At 43.9% G+C, this 20,814-nt stretch overlaps 1 protein-coding gene across 1 annotated transcript in view; it reads right to left on the reverse strand.

Annotated features, from left to right (window-relative positions):
• The window catches only part of LOC148137379 (putative G protein-coupled receptor 139), a 117,117-nt gene extending 100,428 nt beyond the window's left edge, over window positions 1-16,689 (reverse strand). The window contains exon 1 of the mRNA XM_087982996.1: window positions 16,554-16,689. Within this exon, the coding sequence (XP_087839122.1) occupies window positions 16,554-16,686 (133 nt within the window). The 5' untranslated portion in view covers window positions 16,687-16,689. The remainder of the gene's footprint in view (window positions 1-16,553) is intronic.
• Between the last annotated feature and the right edge of the window lie 4,125 nt (window positions 16,690-20,814).

Raw genomic sequence — 20,814 nt, forward strand, 5'->3', positions numbered from 1 at the left:
AAAGGCTGAGGCACTTGGGGTTGTTTTCATTGGAGGAAAGAAGGTTTAGGGGTGACTTGATAGAGGTGTACAAGATGATTAGGGTTTTAGATAGGGTTGACCGTGAGAACCTTTTTCCACGTATGTAGTCCGCTATTACAAGGGGGCACAGCTTTAAATTAAGGGGTGGTAGGTATAGGACAGATGTTAGGGGTAGGTTCTTTACTCAGCGAGTCGTGAGTTCATGGAATGCCCTCCCAGTAGCAGTGGTGGACTCTCCCACTTTATGGGCATTTAAGCGGGCATTGGATCGGCATATGGAGGATAGTGGGCTAGCGTAGGTTAGGTGGGCTTGGATCAGCGCAACATCGAGGGCCAAAGGTCCTGTACTGCGCTGTATTCTTGTATGTTCTATGTTTGTATGTTCTATGAACCCGGGTCTACTGGCGCTGTGAGGCTGCAGTGCTAACCACTGCGCCACCGTGCCGCCCCACTTATGAATACCACAAATAATAAGGGACACCGCATTGACCTCTGCAGTCCGCCAGGGAAATTGGGCTCCAGTCACACAAACACCCTTCCACCATGAAGTTGAGTTGGAATGCAACTTGGCAGTTCACTGATAGGCCTTATATATGTTCCCTGGTTGTTCTGTTCCACTTGATATACGTGAAGAATATCTGGGGATTCTCCTTAATCTCGCCCTGCCAACAGGCCTCAATGCCCCTGTGTTCGTCAGTCCCCTCCAAGGGAAGAATTTCCTCCTTATTATTGTCTTAAATGGCATATCCTTTATCCTGTCATTATTTGCCTTAAATATAGAGTGGACAGCTAGTGAAACATCCAATTTATTTACACCTCATCACATGTATCATAGATTTTTGAAATATCACTGCGATCACCTCTCATGCTTTGAAACTGGAGAGGTCGCAAGACAAATCTCCCCACCAGAAAATCTTGTCATCTCAGGAATTAATCTGGAGAATGTCCATTGCACTTCCTTTGTGATCAGTGTAATCTTTCTTAGATTAGGTCACCAACACTTCACTCAATACCTCAGGTACACTCTCACCAACACTCTATGCAACTGCTTCATGATGTCTTTACCTCTATATTCCAATTCCCTTAAACAAACTCCAACGTAACTTTAACTTTCCAATTACACATATTGCTCCAAATACCATTCACACTAATTGCATTTACGAACTCACTATGTGAGTTATAGGGGCATAGAGATGTACAGCATGGAAACAGATCCTTCAGTCCAATCCGTCCATGTCAAGCAGATATCCCAACCCAAACTAGTCCCACCCGCCCGCACCCAGCCCATATCCCTCGAAACCTTCCTATTCATATAACAATCCAAATGCCTTTTAAATGCTGCAATTGTACCAGCCTCCACCACATCCTCTGGCATCTCATTCCATACACGTGCCACCGTATGTGTGAAAAAGTTGCCCCTTAGGTTTCTTTTACGTTTTTTAAAGTGTGGAAATAAATCCATACTGACCCGCCAAAGCGCAACCCACCCAGATCCCTGCATTTACCCCTTAAACCTAACACTACGGGCAATTTAGCATAGCAAATTAACCTAGCCTGCAAACTTTTGGGTTGTGGGAGGAAATCGACACAGACATAGGGAGAATGTGCAAACTCCACACAGCCTGAGGCGGGAATTGGACCCGAGTGTCTGGTGTTGGGAGGCAGCATTGCTATCCACTGTGCCACCCAAAATCTTTCTCCTCTCACCCTAAACCTATGCCCTTTAGGTCTGGACGTCCCCACGCCAGGGAAAATACTTTATCCACTTATCCTCTCCATGCCCTTCACAATTTTGTACATCTCGAGAAGGTCACCCTTCAGCCTCCAACGCTCCAGGGAAAACAGCCCCATCCTGTACAGCCTCTCCTTATACCTCAAATCCTCCAACCCTGTCAACATCCTTGTAAATCTTTCCTGAACCCTTTCAATTTTCACAACATATTTCCGATGGGAAGGAGATCAGAATTCCACGCAATATTCCAACAGTGACCTAACCAGTTTCCCGTACAGCCGCAACATGACCTCCCAACTCCAATACTCAATACTCTAACCAATAAAGGAAAGCATACCAAACACTGCCTTAACTATTCTATCTACCTGTGACTCCACTTTTAAGGAGCCGTGAACCTGCACTCCAAGGTCTCTTTGTTCAGCAACACTCCCAAGGACCTTGCTATTAAGTGTATATGTCCTGCTAAAATTTGCTTTCCCAAATGCAGCACCTCGCATTTATTTGAATTAAACTCCATCTGCCACTTCTCAGCCCATTAGCCCATCTGATCAAGATCCTGTTGTACTCTGAGGAAACCTTCTTCGCTGTCCACTACACCTCCAATTTTGTTGTCATCTGCAAACTTACTAACTGTACATCTTACGCTCGCATCCAAATCACTTATGTAAATGATAAAAAAATAGAGGACCCAGCACTTATCACAGGCCTCCAGTCTGAAAAACAACCCTCCACCTCCACCCTCTGTCTTCAACCTTTGAGCCAGTTCTGTATCCAAGTGGCTCGTCATCCCTGTATTCCATGAGATCGAAACTTGCTAACCAGTCTCCCAAGGAGAATCTTGTCGAACGCGTTACTGAAGTCCATATAGATCACATCTACCGCTCTGCCCTCTGCGTTACTTCTTCAAAAAACTCAATCAAGGTTGTGAGATATGATTTCCCACGCACAAAGCCATGTTGACTATCCCTAATCAGTCCTTGTCTTTCCAAATGCATGTACATCCTGTCCTTCAGGATTCCCTTCAACAGCTTGCTCACAACCGACGTCAGGCTCACTGGCCTATAGATCCATGGCTTATCCGTACCACCCTTCTTAAACAGTGGCACCACGTTTGCCAAACTCCAGTCTTCTGGCACCTCTCCTGTGACTATCAACGGTACAAAAGTCTCAGCAAGGAGCCCAGCAGTCACTTCTCTAGCTTCCTACAGAGTTCTATGGTACACCTGTTCGGGTCGTGGGGATTTATCCACCTTTACACGTTTCAAGACATCCAACACTTCCTCCTCTGTAATATGGACATTTTTGAACGTGTGACCATATATTTCCTGACATTCTGTATCTTCCATATCCGTTTTCAATGTAAATACTAATGCAAAATAATCGTTTAGTATCTCCCCCATTTCCCGCAGCTCCACACAAGGGCTGCCTTGCTGATCTTTGAGGGGCTCTATTCTCTTCCTAGATTTGATTTTGTCCATAATGTATTTGTAAAAATCCTTTGGAGTCTCCTTAATTCTACTTGCTAAAGCTATCTCATGTCTCCTTTTTGCCCTCCTGATTTCCCTCTTAAGCATACTCCTACTGCTTTTATACTCTGCTAAGGATTCGCTCGATCTATCCTGTCTGTACCTGACATATGGGTTCCTTCGTTTTATTAATCAAACCCTTTAGTTCGCCAGGAATCCCTATACTACCAGCCTTTCTTTTCATCCTAACAGGAATATACTTTCTCTGGATTCTTGTTATCTCATTTCTGAAGACTTCCCATTTTCCGTCCGTCCGTTTACCTGTGAACATCTGCCCCCAATCAGGTTTAGAAAGTTCTTGCCAAATACTGTCAAAATTAGCCTTTCTCCAATTTAGAAATTCAACTTTAAGATCTGGTCTATCCTGTTCCATAATTATTTTAAATCTAATAGAACTATGGTAGCTGGCCCCATAGTGCACCTCCACTGACACTCCAGTCACCTGCCCTGCCTTATTTCCCCAGAGTGGGTCATGTTTTGCACCTTCTTTAGAATGTTCATTAACATTCTGAATCACAAAATTTTCTTGCACACACTTAATAAATTCCTCTCCATCTGGACTCTTACCGCTATGGCAGTCCCATTCTATGTTTGTAAAGTTAAAATCTCCTACCATAATCACCCTACTTTCTTACAGATAGCTGAGATCTCCTTACAAGTTTGTTTCTCAATTTGCCTCTGACTATTAGGGAGTCTATAATACAATCCCAATAAGGTGATTATCCCGTTTCATATTTTTCAGTTCTAACCAAATAACTTCCCCGGATGTATTTCCAGGAATATCCTCCCTCAGTACAGCTATAATGCTATCCCTAATCAAAAACTCCACTCCCCCTCCTGTCCTGCCTCCCTTCTATCTTGCCTGTAGCATTTGTATCCTGGAACATTTAGTTGCCAGTCCTGTCCATCCCTGAGCCATGTTTCTGTAATTGCTACGATATTGCAGTCCCATTTTCCTAACCATGCCCTGAGTTCATCTGCCTTCCCTTTTCGGCCCCTTTGCATTGAAATAAATGAAGTTTACTTTGTTAGTCCTACCTTGTCCCTGCCTGCCCTGACTGTTTGACTCGTTTCTGTTCCCAATTGTATCACTCTCAGATTGATCTATTTCCTCACTATCTCCCTGCCCCCAACACCGCCCAACCCCCCCCCCCCCACCTTTACTAGTTTAAATCCTCCCGAGCAGCTCTTGCAAATCTCCATGCCAGTATATTCGTCCCCTTCCATTTTGGCTGCACTGCGTCCTTCTGGTACAGGTTCCTTCTACCCCAAAAGAGATTCCAGTGATCCAAAAATGTGAATTCTTCTCCCATACACCAGCTCAACAGCCATGCATTCATCTGCTCTTTCCCTCTATTCCTGCCCTCACTAGCTCGTAGCGCCGGGAGTAATCCAGATATTGCTACTCTCAAGAACCTCATTTTTACGTTTCTGCGTATCACCCTGCAATCTCCGTCCATAATCTCAAACTTTTCCCTTCCTATGTCGTTGGTTCCAATTTGGACAATGACCTCTTGCTGGCCCCTCTCCCCCGTGAGAACATTCTGCACCCTTTCTGAGACATCCTTGATCTTGGCACCAGGGAAGCAACAGCCCAGAGAGGAGTCTCGTGAAATTCCTTTACAGAGCCACTACTGCAATGAGATAATTCCTGTTAAAGGAGAAAAATCTGTCCATAATACGCCAAATACTGCCTCAACTACACTCTCAGTGATGATCACAATAATTCCGTTCCCTCACTTACTGGTCTCCGTATCTTTATTATGCACTGCCACTGTTGTGGAATTTAAAAGTTCCTTACACCTGCATGTCAGCATCAGTAAAGCCAGCACCAAAGGTGCCTGTGGAGATGAACATCACTCTTGGGGAGAGACTCAGTCAGAAAGATTGCACTTGAAATAGGGAATGGTCACCTACCTGAAATTAAATGAAGTGTAGAAATAAGGCAAACAGGCAGAGGAAGGGAATTAACTTTACTTTTGTTCTTTCTATCACGGGATGTGTGCAGCCATGGTCAAGCCAGCATGTTATGCTGAACTTGAACTGAGTGACTGGTTCAGCTGTTCCACAGGACAGTCAAGATTAAAACACATTGCTGTGGGTTTGCCCAGACATGACTGGGGAAGGATAACGCATTGACTTCTCTGAAGGACATGAAGCAAGCAGATGGGCCTCTTCTCACAAATAATGATAGTTTCAGTTCAATTACATCAATTTTGTTCATGTGATATCAACAGATTATTATTCTGTGCCTCTCGATTATGTGTCAATGACCTAAGCAGCATGAAGTGTCTGCCTGTCTGACAGAATCTGTGCAGCAATCAAGTTCAACATACTCAGAGGAATTGTTCTGTAATTGACATGTGGTTACAAGGGACTTGATGAATTGTATCCAGATTTAACAAAGGCACAATTGATGGTTTATTCAGAAGTTTCGCTGAGGCAGAGGAGGAGATGGGGATATCATGATAGTGGTATTGGACATGATTAGTGAGTGTGGAGGATATAGAAATGTAGATCTGTGCAGGGCTAGGAGGATTATGGAGTTTGAGAACAGTCTGGTTCTCCTCACAAATTGGTCAGTAATTTGTCATGAGTAATTTGCTCGATACAATTTGTGAGGAATGGAATATTTCATTGGAATTGAAAATGTTGACATCCACCTTTCTAAATTTTAAATAATATATGCAGCAATTCAGTCCAACCTGGCTTAATGAACAGATAGAATGAATTACCAGGAACACCAAATATAGCGAGAATGGGATAGTTACCAAGTTGAATAACCATCAGTATATCATAGATCCGCAAAACTAATGAGATACAAGGCCGAGAAAGACAGTAAAGACCCTCGGATAAACTCCTGTCCATTGTTGGAACATTTCAGTCGAATGTTCTCAGATTTTGATCCATTGCTGGAACATTTCAGTCGAATGTTGTCAGATTCTGATCCATTGTTGGAACATTCCAGTCTAATGTTCTCAGATCCTGATCCATTGTTGCAACATTCCAGAATAATGTTCTCAGATTCTGATCTCTCCTCCCCATCTCTCTGGGTCTGCTGATGCCTGTGAGTGCTGTCGTTGATGCTCCCACTGATACTATGGGATAACACATTGAACCGAGTCCCTCATTAATAGAAGAAGAATGCCCTCCAGTGAGAAACCTAGGATGCACGGAGACTGACATCAATCACAGTCGCTGAACAAATACCTCCCGTTAACCCATTTCAATTAAATACTTTTTATTGAAATTCCAAATTATGATTAAAATTTACATATTCAGGATGGGATATGTGGGGGTGACTGAGGGAACAAATGTTGGGTCTGGTAGATCAATCTTGTGTCAGCATTCAATCTGCCTTGGATTTGGGAGCAATGCCAGAGGTTTATCAGAATATAAGCATGCTTCTCCGTTTATAAATTGAAACATACATTCTGTATCCACTGATCAGGCACTGCAATGTCAGAAGGACATTGAGAGAACTTTTATCGTCCATGATCTGAGAAGAATATATCCCTTTCTTCAGGACTGGGGAGGGAGAAGGGGCTAACAGAAAATGGGTGATAGGGTGATGCTGGGGGAAAGATAAGTCATAGGTGAGTGAAGATAGGAGGTGATAGTGATAGATGTGGAGCAGATGGTGGGAAGGAAGATGGACATTAGGTCTCCTCGAGAGGGCAGAATTTAGTCTGGGGGTTGGATCTGGGATCTGGGTTGGCCAGGGGAGATTTGTAAACCAGTGAATCCAATGTTCATGCCGTGAGTTAGTTGGCTCCCGAGGCAGAAGATGAGGTGTTACTGGTAATATCCAGGTAAATCTCTTCGGAACCCTCTCCAACTTAATAATCTCATTCCCATAACAGAACTGCACACAGTACTTCAGAAGAGGCTTTATCAATATCCAGCACAATCTCAGCATGATTTCCCAACTTCTAACCTCTAAGGTATCTGCAATGAAATAACCTTAAACACCCTAAGCCACCAACTTCAAAGAATTATACCTGCGCTCCTGGGTCCCTCTTTTCTATATAACTACCAAAGCCCAGCATTAATTGTATAATCCCTCCCCTTGTTTGTTTTTTTAAAAAATGCAATGCCTCACATGTATCCATGTTAAACTCCATCTGCCACACCTGAGCGCAGTGAATGATATTACTGCCCCATCACACTCCCCGTTCAGATTAAAACGACAATCCCCTCTCCAGAAGGCCATCAAACACCAGCCTTGAGTTTCCCAAAGACCCAGAGCTTAGTTTGCCTTGTGCAGGCAGAGGGAGGAGTCGGTAAGCAAAAACTGGAAAGGAAACAGTTGCCTCGTATCAATGAATGATTTTAGGAAGAGGGAAGCCACATGATAGAGATTTGAAATGGTGACCGGTGTTTTGGGCCCAGAATTGTGCTCCTGTCTCATCTCTGGTGTTCAGTATTGATATCTACTCGAGATCCTTCATATTGTAGAGTGTGCCTGCATGATGTCTTTCTCTAATATAGCAGACTACTGATAATAGCCATTTAAACCGGAAATCATAGCCAAGCAATTGAAGATGTTCATTGGTTATCTCAATGGCACAGCGAATGCACTCAATATCGTTTAGTTGAGGCTAATAACTTGTACTTCTTTTTTCAATTAGAAATGTCCGCTGTATAATTTGGTAATGTTAACCAGCATTTAATAAATCCACACACTTCAAATTTGACCCGAAATCCGTGCATGATTTCGGCCTTGTTTAATGGATGGTGCCCACTTTTCTGAGCCGGAGCTCTGGATTCAATTCCAGTCCCTGACTGTCTGATAGTGCCCCTATCTCTGCAGAAGGTGGAGTGGAGTCATGTCCTGTGGAGGTGTGTCACAGCATGTTACAACAGGCTGATGAACAAACATACAGGAGCGTCATGTTGCAGCTTTAGGGGCTAATGTTCAATGATGGTAGTGTCCCTGTCACTGCGCCGAAAATTCTAGTTCCAAATCCCACAGAGCTGTTCCATAATATATCTGAACAAGTTGATTAAACCTTTTTGGAATCGTGCCTTGATGGAGAAGGAAGAGGTACGGCTACTGAGTTTGAGACGATAGACACAGGATGACTGAAGCACAGCCAACCGTCTTGATTGGAGTCACATTTACAGTTTTTAGAGGTTTATAAAATTATGAAGGGCATGGTTAGGGTGAGTGGTCAAGGTTCCTTCCCCCCAAGGTAGGAGAATCTAAAACCAGAAGGCGTAGGTTGAAGCTGGGAAGAGAGATATTTGAAAGACAATGAAGAACAACCTTTTTTTCCTGCAGAGGGTGGTGCTTCTATGGAATAAACTTCCAGAGAAACTGGTGGAGGCTGGAACAATTACATCATTTAAAAGGCAACTGGATGGCTTTATGATTAGTGGGACATGGGCCAAATGCTGGCAAATGGGAGTGGATTAATTTTGAATAATCGGATGGCATGAACAAGTTGAAGGGTCTGTTTCCCTGTTGTACATCTCTATGAATCATTGATTTAATTAATGAAGGTCTCTTTGTAATCTTCAGCTGTTCACCATTATACAAACACTGCCCACTGTACACCAAAACTTGATGAATTCCGCAAATTTGCGAAATATACTTTCTATAACTCTCATCTAAATCATTTATATAAATGACAAACAAAAGTGGACACAACAATTTTGCCTCTGAATCATCGCTGCTCACCGGATTCCAGTTCAAAAAACAACCATCCACCACCACCCTGTCTCCTGCCATTAAACAGATATTACACAGAAACACACACACAATCACACACACATACAGAGACACCGACGCAACCATGTCTTTACGACAAAGGTAAGATTAAAACAACGATCAAGAGTTACAGTGAGAAGGCGGGAAAGATGTGTTGAGAAACGCACCAGACAGGATCAAATAGCAAAGTAGACTTGATGGGCCAAATGGCCTCATTCCAATTTATTATGCTCTGTGGCTTTAAGGTGTCAGGATTATTTTCCAAGGGTGCAGAAGAAGCTTAGTTTGATAAATAGTTCACTGTACAGTCAATGGGACTGTGGGATACGTTTGAGGGGCTGAATGGCATATGTTTGTTCCTATTTGCTGTGCCCCTGTTTCTGAAAAGAGTAGGTGACGTGCTGTGAGGTTAACACGCTTTAATATAAAAGGGGTCTCCCATTTCCATTTGATATAACGTTGCTCCTTTCTCCTTTGGATTATGCGATCTGTGGCGTTCTCATCCCCCGAGAACAGTGAAGTCTGTGTCATTGAGGATATTCAAGGTTGACCTTGACTGACCCGTTGATGGACAGGAGGGTCAATGTTTATTGGGAACTGACAGGAAAGGGGTATTCAGTTGCAATCAGACCAGCCATGATGTTTCTAATCTGAGCAGCAAGTTGAAGGGGACGAATGACCAACTGCTGCTCCGACCTCATCCGTTGTTCTGTCAATTCTCCCCCAAGGTTGTGACAGAGGGCGGTTGGAGGGGCGGGGCTCAAGGGCGGAGAGCGGAAAGTGGAGGAGATGCGGTGGACTTCACCAGTTTCTTCATCCCCCCTCCCCCCACCTTGTCTCAGCCGGATCCCTCCAGCCCGGCACCACCTTCCTGACCTGCAGTCTTCTTCTTGACCTCTCCGCCTCCATCCTACTCCGACCTATCACCCTCACCTTGACCTCTTTCCACCTATCACATTTCCAACGCCCCTCCTCCAAGTTCCTCCTCCCTACCTTTTATCTTCTCCTGCTGAACACTCTCTGCTCATTCCTGAGGAAGGGCCTGTGCCCGAAACTTCGAATCTCCTGTTCCCTGGATGCTGCCTGACCTGCTGTGCTGTTCCAGCAATAAAGTTTCAACTTTGATCTCCAGCATCTGCAGACCTCACTTTCTCCATGGAGAATTTGGACAAAAGGATGTGTTTCCATGCTGTATGACTCTCCTATTCTATCACAGGGATGAGGAAAAATGCGAAAAGAGCTTTTGAATGGGAATTGTCTTCCCCAGAAGTTTGTGGTGCCTCTCTGATTGAAAGTATTCACAGCTGAGTTAGTTAAAGATTTCACAGAGACTGCACCATGGCTAATTGGATACAGAAAAGACAGTGGGGCTGAAACCAAACCTGATCAGCCACAATCTTAGTGCCTGGTGGAGAAGGCTCAAAGTATCTCAGGACCCACTCCTACTCGTCAGTCCCCTGTTTCTGTGTTCCATTCAGACCCTCAAACCTGCTGGATCTGAGCAGTTGGAGGCCACTTACTGCTGTCATCTGGTGCACAGAAACAGATGAGAACATTCCCTCCCTCATGACTGTCACACACGGTTTGGGAGATTTGGAGAATGTAATTGGAAAACCCAGGCTGGATATGAAAGCGGTCCGTCATTTTTCTTTACAGAGCTTCCCCTCTCTGCAACTTGTGCTGCATTTGTTGGTCGACCCAGATTCACTGTGAATACAGCCCCGATACATCACCCAGAGATGGCTCACTAAGTCCTCTAGGCTTCTTGACTGCAACATTCCACAGCAGACCTTCCAGGCACCTACCTGTAAGTAATCTGATCTAATCTAATCTAATCTAATCTAATCTAATCTAATCTAATCTAATCTAATCTAATCTATTCTAATCTAATCAAATTTTCCAATAACAGAATGTGAGAATATCAGAAACAAAGGACGTTCACCTCTCAAGCCTGCCTTGCCTTTCACTAAGGTCATGGCTTCATAGCCCTCACCTCTCTGACACATCAAAATCCGTCTCCAACCTCTATGAGCACTTCCATAGAACACAGAACAAAGAAGAGTAGAGCACAGTACAGGACATTCGACTCTCTATGTTGTACCATCCGCTTATCCTACTCTATGATCAGACTATCCGACATGCTTCCGTTCACGTTCTTCCACATGCCTATCCAAGATTCTCTTAAGTCTCCCTCACGTATTTGACTCTACTTCCACTGTTGGCAGTGCATTCCACACACCCACCACTCTCTGTCTAAAGAACCTACCTCTGATATCTCCCCTGAACCTTCCTCCAATTACATTAAAATTATGACCCCTTGTGATAGATATTTCTGCCCTAGGAAACAGTCGCTAGCTATTCACTCTGTCTATGCCTCTCATCTTGCACACCTTTAGCAAGTCACTGTCAACTTTCTTTCCTCCAATGAGAAAAGCCCTTGGTCACTCATGCTTTCTTCATAAAACTTGCCCTCCAGTCCAGGCAGCATCTTGGTAAATTTCCGGTCTAAAGCTTCCACATCCTTCCTATAATGGGGTGATCAGAACTGAACACAATATTCCAAGTATGGTCTATCCAGGCTCTATAGAGTTTCAGCACAACCTCACGGCTCTTAATCTCAATCCACCTGCTAATGAAAGCCAACACACCATATGCCTTCTTAACCACAACATCAACTTGGGGAGCATATTTGAGGGATCTGTGGACACGGACCTCAAGGTCGCTCTGTTCCTCCACGCTGCCAAGAATCCTGTCCAAAACCATGTATTCTGCATTCGCATTAGAGCTTGCAATAGGATTCACTTCACACATTTCCAGTTTGACCTCAATCTTCCACTTCTCAGCCCAGCTCTGCATCCTGTCAATGTCCCGTTGCAACCTACAAAAGCCCTCCTCATTCTGTACCACTCCAACAACCTTTGTTTCATTGAAAAACTTGCTAAGCCACTATTCCACACTCCCATCCAAGTCATTTAAAGATATAGCAAAGAGTAGGGGTCCCAGAGCCGCTCCCTGCAGAACACCACTGGTCCCTTTCAGTGATCTAGCTCCCCTAACTCTCTGTGTAAGAGAATTCCTGACATTCACTACCCTTTGTGTGAAGAAAACATTCTCTGCTTCTACATCATGACCTATTGATATGAGCAAAAGAGGGAACACAGGGGCTCAGGTAAGAGAGACTGGCCCTGAACTCTAGGCAGTATTTGACTGAGGATGAGATCAATGAGCCTGAGGAAAATCACACTTAATGCGAATCGATTGTGACCTCTCCACTGTTTGGAGTCATTCAAGGCACAAGGGAAGATGATTATCATTGGTGAGCATCAATCATCTCGGCCATGGGCATCTCTGCAGGAGATCCACACGGTAGCTCCCTCAGCCCAGGCATCTTCTGTTTGTCTGCGGGGAATCCTGCAGTTTGGAAAGAGGCCTTTCAGCCCATTGAGTCAAAACTTAGCAGAAGTGAGGATATTCACTGAAGTTTACATAATGTTTAGAACAAGTTGTCCCTCTTCAGCTCTTGAAGCAGTCTGTGTCCATGTGCAAGTAGACCTGGACAACATTCAAGATTGTGCTGTTAAAATCTGGGTAACATTCATGTTACAGCACTGTACATTTCCACAGTAAAACGAGGAGCACATTGAGCACTTCAATCTGGTTTCACAAGAATATGAGGAAGCCATTCAGCCCATCAAAACTACTGAGCAAAAAGAGGGATAGCCCATTCAGTCCCTCCTGCCTATAAAACAGGAACAGAAGGAATCTGCTCACTCCCACACCCACTTACAAAGGATCAGAAAGACACCATTTCACTCCCTGTGTCATTAAAAAGGAACAGGAAGAGGTCATTCAGCTTCTCAAGCCACTAACACAGGAATAGGAATGGGTCAGAGATGTATTAACGCTGCAAACAAAAGGAGCAGGGGCTGCACAGATAGACTGCTCCAAATTGATCCACATGACTTAATTACTCATAGTACATAAGTATTACTTCAACATGGTTTTCTGGCATTCGAAATGAAGCCAACCTTTTTAAAGTATTTTCCAAATAATTGTTTTCAATCTCCAAGAAGGCAGACCCATGGTCTCCATGGAGGTCAGAAGCTGGTGGGGAATGACCAACTCTTTCAAAATGAAGTTATCGTTGCTGCTGACAGGATTGTGCACAAAGTGACATTCAATGCAGTGTCAAACACTAACTGTGCATTCAAGTGTCCCGAGTTCATTCAGAGCCTGTAACTCTGTCAATCGGCATGGGGCTCTGCAGATGCATGTAAACTACCGGGAATCAATCATCCAATGAAAAGTATGGAATTTGCACACTATTCAGCGGTTTGGGACATAATGAATGTCCGTCCATAATCATCAAGTTTCAGCTTCTTATTTTCTCAGAGCCCGACACATTAAACACATAATCACTGCACTCACTCCGCGGGGTACCATCATGCCAGGGTTTAGTCTGTTAAAACCCTTTTGAGCTGTCTCGGTGACAAAGAGATCATTATCTATAAAGCAAACCAAACAAATACTCTCTCAACAAAACACTACCAATGGGAAAGATGTTCTAACTCTGGTGCTTCAATCATTTTGCATGAAGATCCACATATCACTTACTTCCTGCCCCATAAGAATTCTGATTTGCGAATTATGACCAAGGACGCCCAGGTCCTTTTCAACAATAGCACTTCCCAATCTCTCACCATTTAATAAATATAAATGTAGATGATGATATTTGCTGTTCACATCTGAATCATTTTTATACCTTGTTAACAGCTATTGCCCAAACACTGATCCTGCTGCCAACCATCAAGCCTTCAGTCCAGAGAAAAAAACAGTACACTTCTCCTATCTCAATTGCCAATTTTTAATCCATACGGTATGTATTCCTCCCCGACATACCCATGGACTCTCACATTCCCCACTCACCTGTATTCAATCAGGTCAAGCGTCTTCTAAAAACTCAAATAGTCCACTCCCATTGGTTCTCAATTGTCGATGGCACAATGCACAATCTCGACAAAAATGTTTATCGACGACCATTTCCCTTTCCTGAATCTAGACCGATTCTACCAAATCATATCATTATTTTCCAAGTGTCTAGTTGTCACGTTCCTTATAAAAGGTTCCAATGATATTTTTTTCTCACAGCTAACATCAAACTATTTAGTTTTATGTTTTCCCTCTCCGTCCTGTTTTAAATATTTGTGTTTCCAATAGCTGCTTTCCAGTCTGCAGGATCCTTTCCAGAATCTAACCAGCCTTGAAGAATAATCAATAATTTTTTCACTAGCTCGGTTTTCATCTCCTCAAGACTTTGGGATGTAACTCATCAGATGCAGCAACTTATGAAACTTCAGTTCAATTAGATTTCCAAAAGGATAACCTAATTTCCTGCATTTCCTCATTTTTAACAGTCCCCCTTCTCTCTAGTATATCTGGAAGTTGGTTTCTGTACCTTCTCCTGTGGAGAATGAACCAATGCATTCCTCTCAGCAGGCGGTGGCTTCTGTCAGCTCGTTGTACATCGGAGGACAACACTTCAGAGATGATGGATACATTACCCACTCCTGCCTGGAAAGTTCCAGAATTAAAACAGGTAAATTCATAGTGAGAGTCAGCACAGTCCTGTCCCTGGTGTGAGGCTATAGGTTATACTGAAGGAAGGACACAGCTCAGTCAGCTCCTAATTTTTGAAACAAGCTGTTTTCACACGTTACACCTGAATGCGTCCAGCTTAGACAAATGTTCCTGGAAATCACAGGAAGGAAAGCGCAGTGCTTTGCTCCTCCTTGTTTCCAGAGCTTCCCTTCTGTGTAGTCTTCGCTCCATTTGTTTTCCATGGACCCAGGCACGCTGTAAATGCTGTGTCCAGAGTGCGATCACCAGATTAGGGGGTTAGATAGGGTCGACAGTATGAACCTTTTCCCGCGTATTGAGTCGGGTATTACAAGGGGGCATAGCTTTAAATTAAGGGGGGTAGATATAGGACTGATGTTAGGGGTAGGTTCTTCACTCAGCGAGTCGTTAGTTCATGGAATGCCCTGCCAGTAACAGTGGTGGACTCTCCCTCTTTATGGGCATTTAAGAGGGCATTGGATAGGTATATGGAGGATAGTGGGTTAGTGTAGTTTAGGTGGGCTTGGATCGGTGCAACATCGAGGGCCCAAGGGCCTGTACTGCGCTGTATTCTTCTATGTATGTCTATGACCCTCGGGTCTCCCTGAATAAACTCAGCAGCTGACAAAACAAACCTGAGGACACCATCCACAGAAACTCCACTGACTTTCTAATGACAGCAGCAAGTCAATGTCCCACACACATGGTGCACCCATTCAGTGTTCTGAAAATGCCTCTCTCTCCTTAGTTTCTCTTCCTGGCTGAGAAAGCCATTGCATCTCTGTACAGTCCCATGGTAACAGTTCCTCTCTCCAAAGAAGCAGCTGACTCTGTAACATTTCCTTCTTCTATATCTCAGCAACTGTAAGGGCAGCACCTGTATTGTCAATGGAATAGATCATCACACTCAGAGAAGAGAGATGGAGGGAACATAACTCACTTTAATCAGGGACATACCTAAATGGACGTGATATTCGGGAATATGGGAAATTCAGGAACGTTAGAATAACTTGTCATTCTATTTTCCTTCCAGTCCATCATCAGCAATCCTTTTGTTTTCTTTTCCTTTATCTCTCTCTCTCTCTCTGGACACTGGAGAATTTTATTTCAGATATCCATTATCCACAGTTCCTTGGTTTATTTCACCTTTAATGTTGTTGTTTCATGGTATGTCAGCATCTGTGGCAAGGGCAGCATGTGTTGTCCATCCTAATTGCCCTTGACTGTGAGGCCATTTGTCAAGACATCATGGAGCCAACTATTTGATTGTGGAACTGAAGTCGCCCTTAGTCCAGACCGGGCAATAATGTTTAGTTTCTTTACCAAAGGCTATCAGTGAAATATTAAAAGAGATCCTGATTGTTTATTTTTTTCCATCAGTGAAATTGTATTCTAATTTTTGTCATTCGACTTTAAGTTCAGTCATCGGCTGTGGTAGGATTTCAAACAATGCCTTTAGAGTCATCACCTTTGCTTCTGAATTACACGTGCAGTGACATTATGAATCATACACAGAGTACCTGTTGCGAAGTACCTGTAGTGACGGCAACAAGTTTGTGGTCAAAATATGTGTCACTGGTAGAGAGGTCAGAATATAACGGGAGCCATAAATTCTGAAGTTAACAAAGGGCTCGATGATGTTTAATTCAGCAACAGCATTGAGGCAGAGGTCGATACTGGGGATATTATTGAGTTAGGTGTGGGCAGATTCGATGACAGAGGGAATACCGAGACATAGAACAGTTCAGGGCCAAAGTCAGGTTGAAGTTGTGAACAGTCATGTTCCCTCTGAGATGTTTATGAGTGAAGCGTCTGAAATTAATTTAAAGGAAGTGGAGTTTGTGACTGAAACTGAATAAAATACTCTACGTCTTTGCGAAATATAAATGACAGAATTAGCAATGATTTTCATCATAGTTTATAGAATTGATAGGGATAGACTTACCAGGAACACCAATAATAGCGAGGATAGGGTAGTAACCGGCTTGAATAATCCTCAGTACGGCTTCGATCCGCCACACTAACGATAACCAATCCTGAGAAAGCCAGTAAAGACCCAAAGATAAACTCCTGTTCATTGTAGTGATATTCCAATGTAATATTCTCAGATTCGGATCCATTGCTGGAACATTTCAGTCTATTGTTCTGATTCACTTCCTCTCACTCTCTCTGGAGCTGCTATCCCTATCGTGTTGAGGATCACGCTGCCCCTGATACTACGGGACAACAGGTTCAAAGAAGCCCCTTAATTATGGAAGAGGGAAACTCTCCAGTGACACAGATAAGGTCCATGGAGACTGATATCAATCATAGTTACTGAACAAACAGGTCCAGTTAACCCATTTCACTGCATCCTGTATAGATCACAACAATACTTAGTCTGGGTGGGTATTGACATCGCTGACTATTGGGTGAATAGCACATCTCCAATTGTAAAGTTCGAGGCGACGGAGAGAGATAATGCCTTCTCTTCACAACCTCGATGATTCTACTGTCTTTTGGCAGGATAGGAATTGCTGGGTTCCCGAGACCGTCTATGACTGATCGCCAGGCCTGCTGCATGCTTTCGTTTTATTTATTTATGTGTAACTTTGACATTTATCTTACCATCATTTAACGGCTTCGGTGGGATTAGGCATTTTTGAGAGGCTCCTGCAGTGCCATAGACGGCGTAGATACACTCCATTCCTTGTGGATTTTAAGCTGCAGCCGGGTCCTGTGGAGTGATGCTCTCATTGAAGCAGGACTTTTAGCTTTACCTTTTGCCAGTTATTCCTGTGGTCTCAGCAGGGTTGGAAGGCAGGAAATCTCTCCCGGCTGCTGCATTCTCTCTCTGAGATTTCTCTCAGAATTGTCTTTTGATGTTTGTTCCTCCTGGATTGGAGAACTGCATGTGAGACAATCTATTTCCTGAATTTGTTTTGTGAAAAGCGGGTGCTTATTGGATGTTGCCATTTTGGAGTAGTCACTGTATAGTAGTTAAATAATCTATTATTCTGTTATGTTTTCCAATAGAATTAAGTTATTACAAGTTGCTCTTGTTTTGTTGTATTTTATCGATGGTGTTTGAATATATTATATTTTGCTGAATGTCGAATATTTTGACGAAGCGAATTGGATCTGAAACAGAGCATCTCATACTTACCTTTAAAATAAGAAAACTTTCGTGTTGAGACGACTGTCATCATATATTTTCAGGTACGTCAGCTTATGTGCATCGCAAGAAGGACAGATTCATGTTCTAATTGGATAATTACTTAATGGACAACATGTTGCAGAAATATGGGGTTTAACAGCGGACTGCACCGAGCTGGAAGAGTGATAGCTAGATAAGGAATTATACCGGACACTCAATCCACTTCACAGATCCAGCCCAGACACGCATATGCGTAGATGAGATATCTGCTCAGCACGGAGGACTGTGCAGACCAGGCTCAGAACAACCCAGCAATCTGTTCAGGATGGAGTATTGTACAGACCCGGCTCAGGACAACCCAGCAATTTGTCTGGGATGGAGCACTATGCAGACCAGGCTCAAGACAACCCAGCAATCTTCCAGGATGGAGCACTGTGCAGACGAGGCCCAGTACAACCCAGCAATCACTCCAGGATGGAATACTGCGTAAGTCTCACCAGGCCACTGGTTATGTGTCCAACATGGGGACCAGCACAGACTACACCGGTGCATGGATTCAGTAACCCAGATGAAACGGTCTGTCCAGCATGGGGTGATATGCAGCCCACACCAGTGTCTTGCTTTATAAACAGGATTCTGTTCAGTATGGGTAGCTGTACAGTGACAAGCAGTGAATTGGTCTGTAAACCGCGAGCCGTTACCCTCCCAGCATATAGAGCCGTGCACATCACCCCCGTGCATTGCTCAGTAACACTCTGTTAGATCAATGCCCAGCGTGGGGAAATTTGCAACCCATACTGGAAATGAAAGGATGTGAAGCTCCCATCCATTTACAGCTCCATATCTCCATTGTGCCATGACAACGGGTGCTGTGGATATGAAAATCACTGCCAGAGAGAGATGGTGGGGAAATCAGTTTAAATAACAACAAACAAAAGAATTTTGGGAAAAAGAGAGAGGGAAATTGAGAGAATATTTCATTGAAGATCACACGTTTCAGCATGCTGATATGAAGTTATTTCGACAGTATCCTGCAATATGAGCCAGTATTCCCAGGATTGATGGGTGAACCTGATATTAGTGTGAGTTCAGATGATGGACAGTTTTGAATGAGCATTTGTTCTGCAGCTCTGTAACTGAAAGTGGGCACAGCAGAGTCGATGACCCATTAGGCTGAATATAATAATAATTTATCTTTGTGTGCTTTTCACTGTGTGTGACAGATGGGTTGTCTGCACGAGGCTGAGCTAGTTTCCTGGCACTATCATATCAAACTCACCTCATTAACTACCCAACTACCCCATGGTGTCCCTGTCATTCAATGCCAGTCCGATCCCACCCATCATGGCTGGAGTTACTCACGATCGTCCGGATGCCCTGATATTCCGTGATCCATGGCACTGGTGCCACCTTTTAAAGCTAATGGACACACGATTGAGCTCTCTCAGATTGGAGCTGCCCTGCACAGTTTACCCCGAGCATGGCAGATATGGGGCAATTACACCACGGTTTGTCGACAGGGACACGGAGCTCCTGGTGGATGGGCCAGTACAGGGGGGACCATTCTCTTCCCACGCGGGCCACACCACAGACCCACCGAGCATGGTCTGAGCCCACCAACCAGTTCAGTGCAGTATCTGCGGTCTGAAGAAATGTTCAGCAATACAGGACAAGCTTCAATAACCTTCCCCACTCTGTCAGGATAAGAGTCACTGTATTCTCCCTGCTCCCTCACACTCACTGTATATCTGTTATAGCACGGATACCCGAACACGATTCGTGGTCCACTACTCTCACTATTACGTGCAAAGCCTTCACACACACACACACACACACACACACACACACACACACACACACACACACACACACACACACACACACACACACACACACACACACACACACACACACACACACACACACACACACACACACTCCCGCCTTTGCAATGCTCCCATGTGTTGATAGAATGTTCTGAAGAATGCTGATTGTGGAATGTTCAAGTCAGTGTTCCAAATAATTCCCATTTTCAGGAAAATGTCAATGCCCCAGCATGTAACACGGAAGGGGAAGGAACAATGTTGGATAGCTTTCAAATCACATGCAATTCAAATCCCCCATGAGGCCATTCAGCCCTTCAAAAACATTCTAGCATTTAAGAAGATTGTGTTTGATCTGATGCTTTTCTCAGTTCCATGTTACATGAATTTTCAGTCATTCAACTCCCTGGGTTAGAACATAGAACATAGAAAAATACAGCGCAGTACAGGCCCTTTGGCCCTCGATGTTGCGCCGATCCAAGCCCACCTAACCTACACTGGCCCACTATCCTCCATATGCCTATCCAATGCCCGTTTAAATGCCCATAAAGAGGGAGAGTCCACCACTGCTACTGGCAGGGCATTCCATGAACTCACGACTCGCTGAGTAAAGAATCTACCCCTAACATCTGTCCTATACCTACCACTCCTGTCACTGAGCAGACAACACTCAGGCACTTTTACCCCGGTTTTCTTCAAGTGCCTGCTCGAGGGCATTTCCCATGGGGCCGTACTCTCACAACAATATATTCCATCAGCTTTCTCCGTCTATGTAATGGTAAGCACATTTTATACAGAACAATCAAAAATCTACACGTATTTTATGGTTATCGATATCCAAACACACTTCGTAATTCTGGCTATTTCATATGTCTCACATTACCGTATTCAACCAAAGACGGATTTAAAATACTTGTCTCATTATAAAATACAATTTCTAGCAGAGAACGTTTTTACCCTCAGTCGTTATTTTGACCGTTATCTGAATTGTACCTTTTTCCTTGTTATGAAAGCTTCTCTTGCCCTTTGCCTGTGACTGTGTCTGTCTGTAACAGTTACACTTTCTCCCGATCAGTTGGCTGGACGGCTCGTTTCCGATGCAGATGGAGGTCAACAGCGCCGGTTCAATTCACCACACTGACAGAGGTTACCATGATGTGGACGGTGTCTCACCCTCAACCCATCACCCGAGGCGTGGTGACCCTCTGCTTAAACGACCACAAGTGGTCTCACTCTAATGACAGAGC

This window comes from Chiloscyllium plagiosum, unplaced genomic scaffold (genome assembly GCF_037043375.1).
Source record: "Chiloscyllium plagiosum isolate Xiang-an unplaced genomic scaffold, Cpla_swu_hap1 HiC_scaffold_44, whole genome shotgun sequence".
Taxonomy (NCBI): Eukaryota; Metazoa; Chordata; class Chondrichthyes; order Orectolobiformes; family Hemiscylliidae; genus Chiloscyllium; species Chiloscyllium plagiosum.